The sequence below is a fragment of the Neovison vison genome, chromosome 12 (genome assembly GCF_020171115.1).
Source record: "Neovison vison isolate M4711 chromosome 12, ASM_NN_V1, whole genome shotgun sequence".
Lineage (NCBI taxonomy): Eukaryota > Metazoa > Chordata > Mammalia > Carnivora > Mustelidae > Neogale > Neogale vison.
The window spans coordinates 33,473,412-33,495,262 of record NC_058102.1 but is presented as its reverse complement, the minus strand read 5'-3'; the positions used below and the strand labels follow the sequence as shown (position 1 = coordinate 33,495,262).

At 35.9% G+C, this 21,851-nt stretch overlaps 1 protein-coding gene across 1 annotated transcript in view; it reads right to left on the bottom strand.

Moving 5' to 3' along the window:
- Positions 1-15,830, bottom strand: part of RASSF9 (Ras association domain family member 9) — a 28,237-nt gene extending 12,407 nt beyond the window's left edge. Inside the window, exon 1 of the mRNA XM_044227903.1 lies at positions 15,218-15,830. Within this exon, the coding sequence (XP_044083838.1) occupies positions 15,218-15,264 (47 nt within the window). The 5' untranslated portion in view covers positions 15,265-15,830. The remainder of the gene's footprint in view (positions 1-15,217) is intronic.
- Positions 15,831-21,851: the final 6,021 nt, after the last annotated feature.

The window sequence follows — 21,851 nt, the reverse complement described above, 5'->3', positions numbered from 1 at the left end:
TCTCATTCTATAGGGAAATGAGAACTGTCTCCTTAGTATTTTAACTCATAATACAATTTGCTCCCTTCGAGTTATTTATTAAACCTCAAAACACATTTATATGCCTCAAAAGATTAAAGTTGATTTGATTCTGATGTCACTATGCAATTCAATGTTGTAGCAAGGAACACAACTAGAATTGATACAGTATGAATACATATAGAATTCATTTTTGTGTCCTGTATTCTGATAAATGATATACAAAATAGCAATACATAGGGGAAAAAAACCTTAGTTCTTGCACAGATTCTGATCCAGTAGAAAGCAGAATTTAATGTCTCATAATATATATATATATATATATATATATATTTATAGAAAAAATAGGTTTGAAGTTGTGAAAACCATTCTCAGCCTGCTCTTTCTTAAAACATCTTGCCCAAATAAGTAATAACCCTCATAGGGTATGACATCCAGTCAAATAGAACCTTCAATGTATAGCTCACTATATGTGGCACTCATATTAAAAACATATCAGTACATAATATTGGGAGATAGAATAACCCAACAATGCAAGTTTCAGAAATGATGAATGGTAATGAGAGCTACAAGACAATAATAAGAAAAGAAATTTGATTTCAGTATATTATCTCATGCTCAGCTCTGACAATACCTTATAGAAATTCACATTTCTTTTTTTTTTTCCTTAAGATTTTATTTACTTATTTGACAGGGAGACACAGTGAAAGAGGGAACACAAGCAGGGGAAGTGGGAGAGGGAGAGCAGGGACCCTGATGCGGGCTCAATTCCAAAACCCTGGGATCATGACCTGAGCTGAAGGCAGCCACTTAACAACTGAGTCACTCAGGCGCCCCAGAAATGCACATTTCTTTGAATAAAAGCATGTAAGTCATTAAAGAATAAAAATGGATGATGATAAAAAACAAGTTTACCAATTTAAGTTTTATACCCAAGGTTATAAACTAATATTTGAGTTCACAGATCCAACTCTATGTCAATTATAAAATTTAAAATGCTGGGGATGCCATAAATAATCATTTTGGATGCTGAACATTTAAATCACACATTACAGCTATTTTCAAACAAAAATACCATACTTCCAAATTTAATAGCATCTTTTCCCAATAATCAAAATTATCACAATACAACTATAAATAAGTTAGCTAATAAATTAGCCTCGTCATTATTATATAGGAGAAAAAATTATATTTTGTATATGAATGGGAAGCTTTGTAACAAAAAGGAATGACCCAAACACAAACTGAAAATGGGTTGGATAAAACAGAAAAATTGGGTAGGATAAAACTTAAATGTATTAAAAAAACAAAAAGTTCTATGCAAATTAACTGAATCCATTCCAAGTTAGTTATCTTCCAAATAAATTGTCCATTTAGAATTACAGTATATGAGCTTTATAACTTGATTCAACAATAATTAAAGAAACTGTAGTTTTAGCAAATATGAATAGATGCTGAGGATAAAAAGATATAGAAGATAATTATGTTCAGGAATTTGTCATACACCTTGGAAGGAGAAAAGCTACACTTAGAAAGGGAGATTCTAAAATTTCAAGACCATTTAAACATTACTGAAATTCATGAGATAAACTCTGAACAAATATGTTATAAAATACCTCAAAATAAAAAAAAAAACTAAGTCATATTTAATAAATAATAATAAAAACATTGTAATTGACCTCAAAGTCTTCAATTCATTCTCCAGTCATATAACTCTTTGTAGAAAGTCTGATTAAATAAAAGAACCTCAAGAGATTTAATTTGGGGCAACATACTGATTTAGATATTGTCTGTAGGGGCCCATGGCTGGCTTACTGGATACAGCATGTGACTCCTGATATTGGGATTGTGAGTTTGAGTCCTACTTTGGGGGCAGAGTTTACTTAAAAATTAATATATAGTAAAAATACTTCAGATTTTGTCTGTAAAGGAGACCCCTTCAAATTGTGACTTCACATGATTATGTGTGGACCTGGTAATTGAAGGACAGATATTTAAAACATAGTGAAGTGTGTGTGTGTGAAGAGGTACACTGGATAGTAGCTCACTTTGTTGAATGCTTAGTATGTGCCTGCCATTGTTCTAAATGCTTTATATACATTAACTCAGTTCGTTTCCATCACAACCTGACCAGATATATCCTGTTGTTAAACCCATTTTATAGATTAGAAAACTGAGGCACCGAAGATTAAGGATTTACACACACACACACATAGAAATCACTAGTTTTATGTTCTACTAATGCCAGTTCAATTTTCTAGGAAGTAAGCCAGGAATGCAGGGTAAGAAAAACCCTGTACATAACATAATTGCAGGGTAGCTACAGTACATAAGTCCCATAAACTGAGAAAAGGGAAAGGAATGTGTAAAGAATGTGTATTGGAGACAACTGGGGGTTAAGTAAACTAAGCTTGTAATTCAGATTCTGGAAATTGATTTAATCAAAATGTAAATATTTAACATGTAGTATTTACCAGATGAAATGCTGAGCAAATACCTAATCTCATTGGAAATTCTTCTGCTCATTTCCCAGTGTTACCTGTGCCTGGCAAATACCTACAGTTTCCTTGTTGATTTGTACTTTTTAGAGAAATATTTTATAACAACTAAACATACATATATTTATTAAAGGAAAGTTACCTAGTCTGAATATTTAGTTTAATGACAATTGTAGTTTTGCCAGCTATTAGCGTGAGTTTTCCTGTGGGCAGCTCAGTCCATAACTGGTTTTACCTACTTAGTGGAAGATATTCCCTAATATTGGTGATTTTTTTACCTTGTATCTGCCTGCAGCCACCTACTCTTCCCTCTCTAAATGTATTCTGAAATATGCTGGCATATTCGAATGGCACTAGAAAAATTAAGAATTTGCATTACCCAGTAGGATAGCTGAAAACATAAGATGAGCTCTTTTATCCCTGATTTCCACTTTCTGAACAAAATCTAGAATAAAATGTGACTTCCAAATGGAAGGTGAAATAATCAGCTGTTCACCTTAGTTGCAAATAAATTACCTAAAGAGCAACAAAAAATTTATAACTTTAGCAACAAGAATATACGAGGGCCTGCCATGCCATTTTGTTAAAAAAAAAAAAAAAGGGACTTACTTGAAAATACCTTGGATAAGAGAAAAACTGGTCATCCATGCCAAAAGCATCATATGTCCATCTCCCTTCCCCAAACTTTAAGCTTTTTCATATGCTCTGAATCTCACTGCCTCCACCTCCTCTAGAACTTTGCTTCAAAATGTATCCCTTCTTAAACTCTTTTTATCCTCTACCTTTTCCTCTGGTCCTTCCCACTATCCTGTCATGTTTTATCTACAATTATTATGACCACATACTGCATCAACTCTCTTTCATCCACAAACTCAAATAGCAATCCATGCTCACTTTCTTTCATTATTTATTCTCTTTTCAGTAACAATAATCTACCATAAAGTGACTTCCCGCCCCCACCCACCTACCCCCCACCCCTAAAAGACACATGTCTTCTCAGGCTTTTTAGAGATCTCAGAACTCCCAAACTTAGCCGCCATTTTGGAATGGATTCGACTTGACCTCTTTGTAACATTGTTTTCCCCATTTTCCTTTCCATTCTTGCAGCAACTCATGCCTTGACTCCTGGATTTCACCCTCTAAGCTTCTTGCTTTACCCTTCTAGCTTCTCCTTCACAGATCCTGCATGATGGGACTTGCTTCCTTTGCATATGTGTCCTGCAGGGTGGCTAGAATCTTTTGCAGCTCCTTCCATCAAGAGATGGAATCCATTTCCTCCCCTGGAATAAATCTTGGGACTTGCTTAGCATATGGTGAAAACCACATATGAAAGTTCTCAAGTCCCGGCCTCAAGAAGTCTTATAGCTTCTGTTTTCCTCCAGGAATGCCATCCTGGTACTGCTGCTTGATGAAAAAGCCTGAGATAAAAGACCATATGGAGAGAGAAACCCAGCCATCTCAGTCATCCCATCTGAACCTAGACCCCAACCAACCTGCTCTCATTGAAACAGCCTAGGTGAAACCAGCAGAAGAACCACCCCCAGTTCACCTGCAGAATCAAAACAAACAAGCAAACAAACAAATAAAAATTTAAAAATAACAAATATAAAAATAAAAAAGAAGACAAATAACAAGTTGTTTTCAGCCACTAATTTTTAGGATGTTTTATTATGCAATAAGACTGATACAAATGATACAAATAAGTACTGATACTGCTATAAATGGCCTCCCCCAGTTTCCTGTGACTCATTTCTTGTCTCATTAAACACATTTTATGGGTGACTCTAATATTGTCCACAACTTTATCAGCCCATTGTATGCTGATATTCCCAAATCTATATATATTTGCCCTTGAACTCTAGACCCGTATTCACAAGCTCCTTTCTTGCATGTTTACTTCATATTTACATTGTATAATTCACAGGAACCTCAAATTTGACTGATCAAAACTAATTCATCATCCTTTTCTCTCATAATCCAAACTATTCCATCCCCTGATTCCTCATGTTATTGAATGTGATCGCTGTCCCCCATCCTTTCTCACAAGCTTGAAAACTAGGATCTTCCTAGATTCTTTTCTCTATGTCATCCCCCTTTAGTCAGTAAATCTGTCTTACTCATTCTCTCAACTCTCAGTTTCACTACAGATTACTGTAGTAAGCTATTGAATATTGTTTTATTATAAACTTTTGCCCACATTACACTTGTGTTCCATGACATTGCCAGGCTGTCCTTTTTAAACTGCAAATCTGCCCGTATACCTTCCTTGATTAAAGTCTTTAAATGGTTTCCAAGTCTTTTTAAAATTTCTCTCTCTCTCTCTCTGCCCCTCTCTCCTCTCTGTCTCTTCCTTTCCCTCTCTCTCTTTCTCTCCTGTTTTCTCTTTCCTGTCTACTCCCAGGATTCCTTCCATGATCTGATTCCCCAAATCATAGCCAAACACTCCTTAGTATGAATGTTAATATGAACCCAACAGGTTATCCCTGACTTTGATCTCTGACATGCTTTGGGTTTCTAGACTGGATTGAACTGCATCTGCCAGTTTTGTTTTCATTCTGTGCCATTCTGTAACTTGCTTCCTTGCCTGAATTACCCTTTTCCCCTATTCTCTCTTACTCTTCTTTAAATGTCCCTTCGGTTAGGCAAATTCCCTTACCTTCTCCGAATAACCCCCTTCTCTCCACCCCAGATGGAAACGGGTGCCCTTTCTTGACACATTCAGTAATAGTATTTTCTACCCTCCTTTTTTCTAGTTTCCCAGTCAGGTCCTGGATTGAATCTTTCATTTTTGAAGCCTAAGTGCCTGCCACAGTAGATGGCAAATGTTTCTTTTATTTTTTGCAGCATGGAACTGGAAGTAGGTTTTGGAGAAGTATACAAAGAGAATTTTTCAGTCAACTAGCACCTAGTAGTTACAACTGTCCCACCATCCATTTTTGTAAGGAAAGTTCTATTGGAATACAGTCATGCCCATTTAATTATGCATTGTCCACGGTTGTTCTTATACTCCCATCGACAAAGTTGAGTAGTTGAGATAGTGGCATTATGCTCCAAGAAACCTAAAACACTGATTACGTGACCCTTTCACAAAATGTTTGCCGACTCCTGACCTAGATGATGTACCTGCACCAAAAATTTAGATTTTATTATCTAACCACATTATTTAAAACTCCCATATCCACATAATTCTATGTATGACTCTCTAGAGGATAAGAAAGTAAAAATCATGTAATCTTCAAATAGGAGAAATTTACAATCCCTGGAAGTGATGGCCATGCTTGAAAGTCATTTGGACCAAAGGTAATGATTAAGGGATCACTAAAAGGATGCTCAATGGTTCATGGAGATTGAGTGGGTTTAACATAAGATTAGTCAGCCTGAAGGCCCTGACTGGGAAACGAGTCTTTTGTCTTTAAAGCCCTGTTCCAGGTGCTGTACACTCTATATTAATCAGTCACATAGGGATGTCAGAAGGTATCAGAGTAGGCTGGATGAAAGGCCGCTTTCACCGTCCCATCTCAGGTGCAGTGTGTCCAAACACCAGGTGTTTGGAGGTGGAATATTTGGAAACATACAAATTAGACCTTACATTTTTCACTCCTCACCCCATGTTTTTCCCTCCCCAAAATGACCTTTGCCATTCTTTCTGTTGTTCCTGATGACACAACTATGTTCCCAGTTACTCAGACCCCAAATTAGAGTTATTATTGATCCTTTGTTTTTCATCCTGATATCCTTTACTGCCTCATCCACTCATTTTTCAGTTCCTATCAATTCTACCTCCATAGTGACTTTTTAACAATAATCACTATCTGACATCTTGTTCATTTACTGTTTGTTTATTGTCTGCCTGCCTGTCCTCGCCGGCACTAGCAGCTCCGTGAGAGCAGAGATCTTGACTACCTTCCTCACTATTTCATCCCCAGCACCTAAAATAATGTGTGGCCCTTATTACAAGGTAAATAATATTTATTGTTGAATACATGCATTTTATTGATACTTTATAAATGCCTGCCTTATATTTTAGTTATTTATGTATGTCTGTGTGTCTCCTAATCAGCAAATCCCTTAAAAGCATGATCCATATCTGGTTCATCTCTAATCTTTCATCATCCTGCCCCCTGCAAAATGTGTGGTTCATTTATACGTCTGAATTTTAAAAAATCATCAAATAACCATCATCTGGAGTCAGCACAAGGCAAATATAAATAAGTAGATGCCAAATCTGGCAAAGTGGGATAGTCGATGAATGTTTTGTTTTTAGAAGCTTGGGCAGGTAAGTCAGCGGTATTGTAGTATGCTTGGACTGTGGACAGTGTTAACACAGCACAAGCAGACAGTTCACTTAATCTTGGAACCTGATCACATCAAGTTCTCCTCGTTAAAGGTAGAACCACTAATGATGATCAACATTTTTTAAAAAAGTAATTTAGTCTAAGTTTCATGCCTATTATTAATAGTTCTAGAGAGAAATTCTTGGGATTTCACTATTAGAGGAGAACAGGAGGTCAAGAAACCAAGGCTAATACTTTGTAGTCTTCTGCTAAAAGTGTCTAACGTCCCACATCATTAAAAAAGATGGAATCTCAAAAGTCCAATATAGCCTTACAGGTACTTTTCCTAATGGTGTACAACTCCTGTCTTCATATGAGATTGCAGTTATTCTATGTCTATCCATAGAAACCCTCATGGTTTTTCAATAGCATCCCTCATGGCTTCTAGGCAAATGTTAAGGTCCTTATGTGCGGATCTAAAAATAGGTATCCTCAGGCTCTACTATGAAAGACTGTGGTCTCCCCAAACTAATGCTCTCCTACTGGATCTTCAGTACCCTCAGTTAACCATAACTGCAGGGAATTCCAAGAGGAATTTTACTCTGAAAAACATCAGAGTAAAAGAGGAGCCTTGGAGTAACTAAAGGTAGCTATAAAACATGCTAGTCATTGGTTGAAAACAAGTATATACTGTGCAAGTATATCCAGAAGTCTCAGCCACAAAACTCCTATCAATTATATACCCTAATTAGTGAGCATAAAAACTTGCTGAAGTTGGACCATTATCTGCATAACTAAAACTAAAATTAAAAATGTCCACAAATAGAATAACTCAGTTTTATGAACTGATAAACTGACCAATCTAATATGATTATTAGAAGGAAAAACAGTCAACGTAGTTGACTGTAAGTCTAATGCTGCTATATAAACACATTCTTAAAATCTTTTCTGTATACTTCCTCAACTGTAAAATTCTTTTTTTTTTTTTTTAAACAATCCAATCGACATTATGGATTCTAGCCAAACTGACCGTATTTCTGTCTGCTTCTTGATCCTTATCTTTTGATTATCCTATCTTAGTCAGTCTTACCATTGTGTGATTCAACCCCCTCCTACATCTTTTTATACATCTTATTGTGTTCCCTACTCTTGTCCAAGCCTGTCACCTAACTGTGGGAGTTTAATAATAAATGCTATCTAATTATGATGATGCTCCTTTTATTTTTCTTTACCTCCATGTACTCCTCTGTTATGTACTTCTACTTAGAGGTAATCAAAACCATTTATTGAGCACCTACTGTACAAAGGAACAGCCTTTTTCACTGCAAGAGAGTACATTCTCATCTTCTTAATTGCATCATAAAGACTGTGATTTTACCTACCCTGTCAAAGACAGTTTCCCATGCAAGAGTGATTTAAAAGAAAGTTCATGCTTGAGATATTTAACTACAGTGCTGTTCTCTCAATTAGTTTAATCTCTTAGGAATGAGGTTGTGTCTTTGCATGTCTGGTACGATACCAAATACATAGACTACCAGTCTTAAAGAACTAAAATAAAAAGATAGCTACTCATAACATTCATATATTCATATTATTAAACTTAAAATTGTACTTAGCAAATAGCAAACACTCAGTAATTCCTAGATATTATAATTTATAAACTAAACACACCTTTTAATAAGTGAAAATAAACACATTTGATTTTTACCATAATGCTACCTTTTGTGGTAGAAGTTATGTGCCATCTTGTTTTAGGTAAAATAAAATTATACACTAAAAAAAAAAAAATCTATCTTTTAATTCTATTTTTAAAAGTTATCTTCAAAAGGTAAACAAGCAAGATAAGAGAATTAAACTCTACTCTGCAGAGGGTATTTTAGAATCATAGAACTTTAGAAATTAAAGGGAGCTTAAAAATCTAATTCAGGGGTACCCAGGTTGTTTAGTGGACTAGGCATCTGCTGTTGGCTCAGGTCAGGATCCCAGAGTCCTGGGATCAAACCCCCATGTTGCCTTGGGCTTCCTGCTCAGCAGGGGAGTCTACCTCTCCCTCCCCACCCCACTCCCTCTTTCTCTAGCACATTCTCTCTCTCAAATAAAATGTTTAATTTTTTTTAATTTTAAAAATTTAATTCAATCTCTCATTTTATTAGACAAAGATAAAACTAAATATTTAAATTATGCATTCTTTCTTTTTATCAAAGCTCCTGAAAGACACATAAGGAAATCCCATAAATTACGGTATGCTACACATTGCCAAATCATTAATGATCTCACAGTTTGGCTCAAAAGAGGAATAAAGATTAAACCTAAAAGCTGTCAGAATTCAAATACTTCATCAAGATCCAAAGATAGTTTTGTACAACACTGATAGACTCATTCTAATCATATTCAGTAATTTATAATATACCTCTTTCTGTCTACAGAGGAAAAGAGATCAGTGGTAATATAGAAGTTCTGAGTTGAGATTTCCAAGGCCAAAATTTCATACCATGTTTAAATATTAAAAACTTAGATATACTTTATAGCATTTCAGTCCTACAGGCCTGAACAAGGGGTGAATATTTATTGAGCTTTTATTACTATCCTCCTAGTACTGTGCAGTCTTTTAAATATAACCAGAGTTAATCTCATACTTGACGATTTAGGATTAACTCTATTTTAGAGATGAGAAAAGTCAGTCCTAAACAAGCCATGCAGAATAATGATTAAGTGCATGGGTTCAAATCCTGTCTCTGACACTTATTAATTCTTGCACTGCTTCAAATGTAAAATAGGGGAAATAATAGTACCTTCTTCACAGCATTACTTTAAGTATTATGTAAATCACTTGGATTTAGTGCCACAAGGTGTTAAAAGAAGTGTTAATAGAGCTGGATTTACCCTGAAGCTCATGAAGCTTAAGCATAAGGGTTGCCTCATTTGCACAGCTGTCTTCCCCAGAACAACCTTAGTAATACTTTTATTCATAATTGTGTATTAAAGAGCAACCCTCCTCTAATGGTCAAACTTGGATTTTCCCTTGCATGCTGCTATTATTGGTGGTGTTGTTGTTTTAGTAAAAAGATTAAATATTTGCCCCACGCCCCACAATTAATAATGGCATATCTGAGAAAGAACCCAATGTCTGCTGAAATTCTTAACCAAGATATTTTTCTGCCTCTTTCTAGAATTTTCCTTCGTCTCATGAACTATGATTATCCTATAGAAGGCGAACAAATCCTCATATCATATAAGAAAACAATATTTCCTAACCCTATTTCCATCTTATCCCAAAAGAAGGGGGAGATTCTCCACACTTAGCAGTGGGATCTATAGTAGCCACTCAGCATCCTCAGGCAAACCTCATTGATATACATGGTTGCACTCAACGAACTAAAGGGAAGTAAGAGCATGTCTTTGAGATAAGTTACACTGTTTCTTTGTTTATTTTCTAGCAGAAGCTCAGGAAAGTCTGTCAGATATGGCCCTTCACCATTTGAAAGCCAGGCGTTGAGCCTAAGAGCAGGAATAACGAGAGGTCAACCTTGAACTTATGGATTCATTCCTTAGGTTAACTATGCATCCACTCAACACACACGTACTGATGTACTCCGATCCAAGTACTCTATGGGGACCAGATGTATTTGAAGAGTATATGCTTAATTCATTTATTCAATCAACAAATATCTGAGAACCAACTCTCACTGAATACCTAGAAAGGAACAAGATAGGTAAGATCCCTGCTCTCACTGAGTCTACAAATGAGAATTTTTTTATAGATATCTTAAGTCACTTTATTTATAAAAACAGAGGCCATTCTAGCCTGCAGATATAAGCCTTTGAGGATAACTTTCCTTGTTTCTCAGCACATTTAATACCCATTGATCATTCTTATTCTTGAAATATCTTGCTTCTCACTGCCAATGCTGAGCACGTATCCATGTATCCATGATTCTATTCCATTTACATGACATAATTACTTTGCCCTTGGGTGACCGTAAGTTTTCTTAAATGATAATCAACAAATATACAAACTTCCTCTAGAAGGTGTAGAATTATAACAGGTTACACAGGAATGGAATCTATTTGTTTAAAAGGAAATGTTAGGGATGCCTGGGTGGTTCAGTCATTAAGTGTCAGGGATCAAGTCATGATCCCAGGGTCCTGGGATGGATTTCCAAATAGGGCTCCTTGCTCAGCGGGGAACCTGCTTCTCCCTCTCCCTCTGCCCCTGCTCATGTGCACTCTTTCTCTCTCCCCCACCCCTGTCAAATAAATTTTAAAAATCTTAAAAAAAAAATGTTTTATGTGTTTTGTTTTGCCAAAAAGATGTCTTTAAAAACTCCTAAGCAAACAGACATTAAAGAACATTAGAGCACAGACGCATGTTGAACTTGTTTCTTTCACATATACATAGTACAGATAACATATTGCCTCATTTTAGAAAGCCAATATGCTAGAGTCAAAGAGATTCCCTATCAAGGACTGGTATCCACATACTTCTGGGAGAGGTAAATACATTCACTTTATTCTTCAATTCAACTTTATTCTATTTTCAGAACTAAAATTAAAAGAAGAGAGCCACATTTTTGTAAATTTTTAGAGCTATTATCAGATCTCCTGGAACCATACACCAATCAAATAACATCAAAGCTTTCTAAGTTATGCAGTCCAGGTAATAAAGATGTTCTGTAAATAAAATTGTTAACCAGCTACAAACTTTAAATTTTTTTTTCAAAAAGTCCATTTAAGAACCTTTCACCTTGACATGTTTCATGAATTGATAGAGTACATAATACAACCTCTTATATAGTGGATTTTTAAGTTGACTTTAGTCATTTGAATAACAATTCAAGTTTTAACCTAGAGCTCAATTTCACTGCCTTCAGTGCTCTTGGTATTTTTTTGGCCAGGGATAAAGCATTCCAGTCATTGTTCCTAATGGGCTATCTCCTGCCAACTAATAACTACTTAAGTTACCAAGTATCATCAGGGGAAATCTCTTTCAGAAACTCCTGGGAACTAAGAAGATGTATGTACTCAAATACTATGCATTTCTCAATTTGTTTTCAGGAATATTTTAAGTGTTTATTTAAGGTTAGACAAAATAGTACATGATAATTTTCCATTTCACAAATCACTATACTTCTAATTTCAGAGAAAACATCCATCTTGCCAGCAACTTTTACCATAACTGCAAAATTAAATTCTTCCTTCTGATGAAGTATTTGTGGCATTGTTACTACAATTAAAAGATTAATTCTGATTACAAATATAAAGGATCTAAGATTGGCTCCATTTCTTTTATTTCTATGAAAGTTAGAAATTGAAAAGCATACAAAGTTTGTGTGCCAGAATACCATCATTTGTGACCATGCATTATTCTCAAATTCCCCAAAGGTTATTGCCCCATTTTTAAAATTTAAATGCTTCTTAAAATTTAGAAAAGATCATGTAGTGGGGTAGGATTAACTTGGTGTCCAATTCCATAAAATTATTTGTCTGTTTCCTTGGGTTTTAGATTAGATCAAATGTAAACCAATCCTTTATGAAGCATTCGCTTCTATACAATACCAATCAAGCTCAGAAGATGAACAGAGAATAAAATAGTAACTATGTTTTTATAATTTAATTTACAAATTATGAAAATAACTGTATCATGGGTCCAGAAGATGCCAGGCACTGTCCTAGGCATAAAAACTCAATGGTGACTAGACAGATATGGCACTGCTCTCTCTAAGCTTTACAACTTGCATTTTCTAAAAGATTTTATGCCTCATACTTCGAAAAGACAGAAAGAGAATAGATGCAGAAAAGTTCAATAAACAAACTTTGTCAAAACTTTATGATCCCAAATTCCTAAGATTCCTTCTAGTAATCTATATTTTTTCCTGCTTATAAAGATGCAATTATGTTCAAGCAGCTCTTTTACTTGTATAAATTATATATCACAAGATATACAAAAGCATTGCTCAAATTCTTTCTTTGCATTCTACGAGGAATTTTATATATTTGAGGAATGCCTTAGCTGTTATCAGATAAATGTTTTATCATTAATCACATTTACTATCAAAGGATGAATCACTTGTCATTTAAGGAAAGATACTTAGTTTCAGTATGCCCAAGTAAGATTATTTAAATCATTATGGAACCAGAAAAACAAAAGGGACAGACTTAATCATGTCACTAAGTTTCATGCGTAGTTTCGCCTTTGAGAAGGTACAAAAACAAAGCAGAACAAAACAAAAATACCTCATCTACGGTAATTACTGGACACTGAAAAATAAATACACGTTACTTCTATTTCAACATAACACGTGGCTTATGGACTGCTTAGTTTAAGACACTCATATTTTTATCTTTCTGACCACTGCTGTGGCTTACAAATTCTTAAGAATGGGAAAATACGAATTTATAAAGGGAAGCACTCAATTATTAGAGCGACTTACATATATCCTCACTATTACCACTTCCATCAAAACACATTCCTAATAAAGCATCGCCATTGGGAACACCATTCTGTTTTCTCAGAAGAACTTGAAATACTTTTAAACTCCTCATTTTTTGTTATTTCTTTCCATTTTTTCATAATTTTGCATAGAAAATGTTATATTAAAAACTGGATACTCACCGCCCTGAATGAAAGCCAGTTTTATGGGTAGACGAAACAGTGGCAAAAATGAGATAACGTTAAGTGGACATGTACTTCCGTGAGGGAAACTCACAGGGATGCACACACAGTTATTTATTTGGCACACAAATGACAGAATTCTAGACTTAATAATAATCAAAATAAAAAACAAGAACACACAAACACAAAACAATCCTGAACTATAAGGGTGTATTTAGAAGGATGAGCAAGACCATGAACTTTCCCCAACTAATTTTTATATATTTTGATGGCATTCTTACAAACATACTTCAGAAATAATGCTACTGTGTAATCATTTAAAAAGTAGTAAGGCTTTTCTATTGGCAGGGGAAGGCTTTTGGAATTATTTTTTAATGCACTGACACCAAACTGATTTTAATGCATTGATACCACTAAATTACAAGCCTATTTTTAGTAACCATCACTAACTTTTTTTAAAGAATCAAGACATATTTCTTTATTTTAACATATAGTTCCACTAACTGCCAGAAATGTCATATATGTGGTATATTACCAAATTATTAGCAAATAAAACTGGTTTAGAAAGTTTCATAGTACTGATTATTGTTGTTTTCCTTTCTTAAGCAAACTTAATGAACTCAATCATGAATACATTTAGAACAAATTAAAACCAGAATTTTTCAAGTAGACATTTAAGCACAAAATGTGAAGATTTACTTTAAAATTATATCATCATAAATTATGAAGCAGACACTTTAAAATAATTGTGTCATTTCCTACCACGTAATTGTATGCTTTTAAATTTACCCCGAGTAAATTATGACAAGTACTAACAAGCATGATGGAGAGAAGAGTTATGGAAAAGCCCTTATGTCAAAATAAATATACTAACAGTAAAGCCCAGGTCTAAAATTATCCTCACATTGTTTTAGCATATAAATGTAACATTTGGGGTGTTAATAAAATATTTAGTAAGACTGAAACACACATACTGGCTCAAGAAAAATCTGTGTGTGTGTGAGAGAGAGAGAGACAGTAATAGAGGGAGAGAGAAAAAGAAAAACATTTATTTATACATTTACACTAAGGGCACTGCAGGCTTGGAATAGCAAAAAAAAAAAAAAAAATCAAAACAAAGTAAAATTGTAGCAATACAGATTAAGGAGAGCTGCTTGAATCCTCCTTTGGTGCCTAAAACCCTAAAAGCACCTAAAGCTCTCAAAGATATTTGAAACATCAGTTCACAAAAAGTTTCTACAGAGTATTTTCACTTTGGGAAACTTTCCAGGTTTCAGGAATGCCCCTACTCTAAGGGGAGCCAAAGCATTGTTTCCGGATTGTATCCGCAGCTGTGTTTTTCATTCTAATTAGTAGCTAATAAATTCTAGTTATATCTTCATCAAAATTTTAACCCTTCCTATGATATGCTAAAATTTCATCCGGACCAAAATGAAACTTCCCACTACACTCAAATACGCAAGGCAACACAAAGAAATTTTGGTGATGGTAGCTGTGGAACCAGGACTGGCTAAAGGGGGAAAGAGAATCAAAATAATACATATATATGAGATGTATGTGTGTGTATATATATATTATATATATATATAATATATATATATAAATGATCCTTGAGGTTGAATAATAGCCTGGCCAGCTGAATATAAATACAGAACTTCATTCCCTAGGGCTTTTCGCCCTCGTAGCAATTTTCATCAGAATCTAATTGCAACAAAACACCTACTTTCACACAGAAGCCCCCTAACCCGCCCTCCACCCCGACACACACACACACACACACACACACACACACACACACACACGCTGCACTTTACTTGTTTTTATGCCGAGTCTTTAGCAAGTTTCTTCCAAAGGGAGCCATGGTCCACCAGGCCAGCGAAGAGAAAGGGTCTTATCTCAAAGTTATCTGGAGAAGGGGGTGGGGGGTGGGTATCCGGATTTCTCGGTGAAAGGAAGAGGATTGAAAGTTTCCTCTTCACCTCCTCCAGAGGTTCCTGGCTTTCAGCTCATTAGCAGCCGGCTAAGAGAGTTGCTAGAAGTTGTGCAACTGCTGCCTCACTTTGAACTGCGGGATTGTTGTGGCTGCTGCACCTTTGGAGACCTGCCCAGCTTCAGCCTCCAAGAAGGCGTTTGGAAGCAGGAAAAGAAAAAAAAAAAAAAGAGAGAGAGAGAGAGAGAGAGAGAGCAAGAGAGAGAGGAAGGGAGGGGGACTCTATTGTGTTCTGTAGTTATTTGCAGACTTGCTAAACTTTAAGAACTCCCAACCGCAGGGCATGGTAATACCCATGGAATGGGAATTTCACTCCGTTTGGAAAGCCCCCCTCCCCCGCTCTCCACACCCAATCACACAAGGTGAACTAAACACACAAAAGGATTAAAAGTAAATATACCCCTACCTCCCAACCAGCTCCAGTCTGTGAAAAGTAATCTGATCGTGGCCAGCGAGAGTGAGTGCCAAGAACTCTTCGTCTGCGGGTTCGACACAAAAATCCCCCGCTGGGGGGTGGGGGGGTACCGGGGTGGGGGTGGGGGGGTGTCCGGGCTGTAAAGTACTTAGAGGAGGAGCCAAGCCGAAGACTGAATCAAGGTGGACCCAGAGGTCACTTGGAAATTGGAGCCTAAATTATCCCCCAGCTCCACTGCTTCAAAAGTTGGAGGAGCTGAAGGACCAAAAGGCTCCAGCGCGGAACGATGACAGCATTGACAGTAAAGAACCAGCCGGGATTTGGGGTCCGACTCCGGAGGCGTGTATACAGACCCCTGCCGGGTCTTTGGCGTTTAGTGAGCCTTTGGGGCCCTCCGAGTTTGAAGAAGAGCCAACTGTTGGCTCCTGCCTCTCAACGAGTAAGTGAGAGAGGACGCGCCCTAGCCTTCATGGAACTCGAAGTGTGCAGCGCAAGTCGAGAGATGAGGGCGGGCATCACCGAGTCCCACGCGAGCTCGAACCCACGACCCGCGCAACCAGGGCGGAGCTGGGCGAGCGGACGTCGGTGCGAGCGGCCCGGCCCAGTCGCCACCCAGCTCTCCCGCGCCCGCCACGCCAGGGGAAAGCGCAGTCCAGGACCAAGGCCCGGAGAATTTTCCCAGGGCGTTTTTTTGGGGGTGGGAGGTGGGGGGTGGGGGGGTTCGGCCCCCAAACCAACTCGTTTCCCGCCTGTCCTTCCTCCGCCTCTTCACCTTCCCCCCTTTCCCACTCCGCCGGGCAAAGCCAAGCTTCCAATCTTTGGCGTCCGCAGCTAGAGGAGGGAACGAGGGAAAGGAAATCGAAGGACTGTGGGTTCATTCTGACGCACACTTCAAGCTAGTGGATATCTGGATCTTGGCAGAGAACCTGAATGGCACACAATTTCTTTGAGTCCACCTCACCCCCAACAACAGCAAACCAAAAAAGTGACCTTAAGGGTTTCTAGAACTCTCACATGCATCACTTTAGGCAAGGTTCTACAGAGCTCCAAAAAATCACGTTTTCCAATATTTACTATAATTGCTCTCTTGTTCTCCGTATGGTATACATGTGTATTTCTATATGTATGTAAACACACATGTATTTTATGTGACATTATTTTACTTTAAATCTGTTATGTATTGTTTGTAATTGTTCATAAATGTTACATATAAATTCCAAGTTGCTGTAAATTAGAAAATGTTACAATAACCAATGCCTTCAATGGTTATTGTAGGTCAATTCAATGACCGTTTTTTTCAGTTATTGGAAGAATGGATAATTTTAAGAAAGTATACCCATCTTTTAAATGGGTCTATAGTAGTGTTACCAGGGAAAGCCTTTGAAATACCAAAAGCAGTGATGATATATTTTGGTTTATACACATATATTAATACATATATACACACATTATTTAATATAAATAATGTGGGTATACTTTGGTTTCAGTTTTTATTTTATGTTACAAACACATCACAAAAACAATGATGTAAACTATTATGGAAGATTACCCAGTTATTCTAAATTGTTCAAAATATAATCCCCTAAAGCTATACTCTTTACTTATTAATATACTCTTTGTAGTCAATTTACAAAGAATTTTGGATTTACAAATATCCCTGTGTTTCCTCTAGTTTCGGTTCCCCACCCTTATTAACATTACTTGTATATATAGTTTTCACATAAAACATTTTTCATTAAGAGAGTTTTAATGGAACAAGAGGAAACAACTTTACATCTTTATTAGCATAATCTTACGTTGAGTTTCAAGTTAGTACAGATGAATCTCATTTAGGATGTTATTATTCCTCACATAAAATATTCTATTAATACTATTTATGACAAGCTCTTTGATGTATAAGAATAAAACACAAAGGGTTAATGTCCCTCAGATATTAAAAGCTGAAAGTAATAGAAAACATTGGCACTGGTACCTAAATAGAGAAATAAGCAAATAATAAATTTAAAAGAAAATAATAAAACCATGTTTTAAAATATCAACTCTATAAGTAACCAGGTAAATTGAATGTATAGGTATATTATATATATATAGGAATATATAGGTAAATTGAAATGAGGTTTTTTATTTTGCATGTACCAGATTTTTAAAATGTGATGCCCAACTCTATCAGTATGATAGTAAGAGTAGACTTCTCTATATGAATAGTGCAGATAGCCATATCTTTTATAGAAATGAATTTGGTATCTCAATAATCTTCAAAATATTCAAACTCCTTTAAGTTTATCCTTATAAGAACGTTTTCCAGGGACACCTGGGTGGCTCAGATGGTTAAGCATCTGCTTTTTGGCTCAGGTCATGGTCCCAGAGTCCTGGGATCCAGCCCTGCACTGGCTCCCTGCTTTGCAGAGAACCTGATTCTCCCTCGCCCTCTACCTGCTGCTTCCTCTGCAGGTGCTTTCTCTCTGTGTGCCAAATAAATAAATAAAATCTTAAAAAAAAAAGTTTTCCAAGCAAATAATCAGTTTCCTAAAAAGCCTTATGCTTATTGACATTCATGAGAACTAAGTAAAATATTGCATACAAAGTGTAGACACATAGTATTAGACAAAGTATCATTTTTTGTACAGGGTAGAGAATAATACGAAAAACTATCTTAACTTGAAAATAAGACAAACTGATGAGTGCATGCCTTTTCAGTGATAAAGCAAAGCATTGTCTAATATTTCATCTCAAAGATTATCCAATCCTCTGGAATAATGCATTTTTTAACATGCTATTTATTATTGATTAGGCCCAAATTCTATGAAGATAAATGTTAAATTATTTTTGTTCAGAAAGCAATACAAATGATTTTGTCTGGTAGAAAGATAATACAAAAGGTTACAGTTTTATTGCCCTATATGATATCAACCAATTTGATACTCAACCTACTTTTATTTCAGCATTCTCTCTTTAATTCACTAACTATATATAGCAGTCTTTCCTATCCACCTCTGAACCAGCTTTGCAATTCTACTAGATCCCTCATTAAAAAGTTAAACCTTTGACATATGCCTACTATGTATTTCCATGAGACTCATGTATTTCAATTTTTTTGAAAATAATGCTTTTTAAAAAATATTTTATTAATTTACTTGACTGAAAAAGAGAGCTCACAAGTAGGCAGAGAGACAGACAGAGAGAGAGGGGGAAGCAGGCTCCCCGCGGAGCAGAGAGCCCTACGTGGGACTCGATCCCAGGACCCTGAGTTCACGACCTGACCCGAAGACAGAGGCTTCACCCACTGAGCCACCCAGGTGCCCCTGAAAATTATACTTTTAATAACTCTGAGCTTATATCAGTTTTTTTCCGAACCACTAGGAAGTCTTCATAGAAGGAGGATGGTTACTTACCTTAAAAGATATAATGTGTAAAAATGAGTTTTGTTGGTAGAGAATAGTTAGAATGTCCTTTTACTCATCTATGAATATGAAGCTCGCCCAAAATAAATAGATATCTACTTCCTTACATATTTTGATTAACATATGAAAAATCAACATGGAAGATGGTGCATTACGCTTAATGAAAGACTGAATGAATATTCTTCAATCAAAGGAGGGTTATGATCTGTGGTTGGGTTAGTATCAAGAACTAAATAGTGTTAGAACATGTATGTTGAGGAAAACCCCCTTTTTGAAAGAGAAAAGAAACAAACAAAATAAATGTATCAATTCTTGTTCTAGTTTATTCATAGACCCAGCCTCTCCTTGTATTAGGAAGTCTTTTAACTGAAATTTCCCCCAGTGGTATTGAGATATAACTGGCATGCATCACTGTAAGCTTAAGGTATATAGCATAATGGTTTCACTTACAGATATTGTGAAATGATTATCATAACTTTAGTTGCCGGCCATTATCTCATATAGACACAATGAAAAGAGAAACAAAAAAAGAAAAATGAGTAATTTTCCTTATGATGACAACTCTTAGGAGTTGCTCCCTTAACAACTTTTATGTATTTCATACAGGGGTGGTAAATATAGTCATCATGCTGTGCTTTCTATCTCCAGGACTTACTTATCTTGTTACTGGAAGTTTGTACCTCTTGACCACATTTTTCCACCCCTCCCGCACCCCATTTTTCCCCACTGCTCCCAAAACTACATTCAAGTTGTTTTTTTTTTTAATTATATGAACTTTTCTGTCTTTTTTTCTGACTTCATTAAAAGGGTGGTAGATACATGAATTAAGACTGTGACTTTTGAAGCTCCATAGACAGGGATCCAGGTCACAGCTCTGCCATTTTCTGGTAAAGATCTTGGATAAATTACTTAATCCAAGTTTCAGTTTTTTGATGCCCAAAATGCAAAAAAAAAAAAAAAAAAAAAGATAATAATGCATTCTCATTTTCCGTTAGATACAAGTTTAAAGGGATTTTTTTTCAAAAATATTGTTTTGTGCCAGTGTGTTGTATTCTTATTACCAGTTTATTCTTCACATTTTAATGATTGTTTTGGCTTACTGGTATAATTATTATACACATCTGTGCTGATAAGAGCCCGTTTTCCCCAGGGCCTTCACAAAAAGCATGGCAGAGCTCAGGTTCTAGATGTTGGATTAGACACAGATACTTGACTTTGAGCTGATTTGTCACCACTTATATGGTCATCTGTAAGGAAATAACACACTATGTGGCTTGTTATAGTCAGTCAGTTTATCGGATTTTCTCAAAACCCCACTCTCAATTAATGGAAAAAGAGTAAGATACAGAGCCCGTTTTGTCTGGACAACTGAGGACTTAGAAATAATTAAAACTGGCCAGACAAGTAAAATCGGACCTGGGATGAGAATCTTCAGACAATTAATACAAGGCAAAAGGGTGCTACTCAGTACAGAGCTGTTTATGGCTGAAGGTAGAAAACCCCCAAAGGTCAGTAGAGAGTAAGTGATTAAACTGAACTCCAAAGCCATTATTACTAATATAATTATTATGACTCTAATGAGTATCTTTCTTCTGAAATCCTTTCTGTCTTATTTGTCCATGGTAATAGAAATCATGTCTAAAAATTGGAATGGATATAAATTCTCAGAATCTTTTAAATCGTGTGTTGGTGTTTTGGGTTGTGAAATAACCTATCTTAAAGTTTTGAGTGTAGAAGAAATATCTACCTTGTATGGTTTAGGAAAAGCCCAGAAGCAGAGACTCCATTTCAGCTCAAGCGTTCTATGTTCTTTTGCTTCTCCAGAAAAGCTTAAAATGGCACTTTTAACTTCTGTAGGACTTACATAATAATGTGTCTAATTAGTCACCCAGCTTCAATAGGCGGCTCCAAGCTCTTAATTAATTAAACAGTATTTGAATGGCTGACTAGTTGGGTGTTGGCCAGATACCTCTGTCCTAAATAAAAGGCCCAATTTCTTCACTTAGTAGCCTCAGCTTTTATTAACTCTAATGAGATAAAGTGACAAATCCATATAAGGGTGGCTGCCACTAGAAATTACTCAACTTCAAAGAAAGTGTTGTGAAACCTAGGTACTTTAATAAAAGTAGATGGGTGCATGTCAACGTATAAATACCTCAGATGTACGTTCACCTACTATATAAATAACAGAATCATATTATATTGTAGTGCTTTGCATAAATCACTTTTATGTCTAACATTTCATTTGATTATAATTACTTCAGTTTAATGAATAAGAAAACCAAATTTCAAGCCATATGATAAATCAATTTAATTATTGCTCAAAACAAAGAACAGTTAAACTGGAACCAAAGTTGGTTTTAGAGTAAGCAGGAAACATAGATACCATCTATTTCAAATCTCTCATTATATCAATGAAGAGGTGAGACTCAGAGATAAAGGCACTTGCTCAGAGACATGTGTTAACACAGAGAAGAGCCAAAAATAGAACTTGTGAAGCCCATTAATAACTCAGATATAATTTTTCAATTAACATATAAAACAGAACAAAGATATGAGGACTAGAAAAGACCTTAGAATTCATCCATGCCAGGACTCATTTTTTTTCTGCTAAGGAGATTCTGAGTGCAGAAGGAAATAAA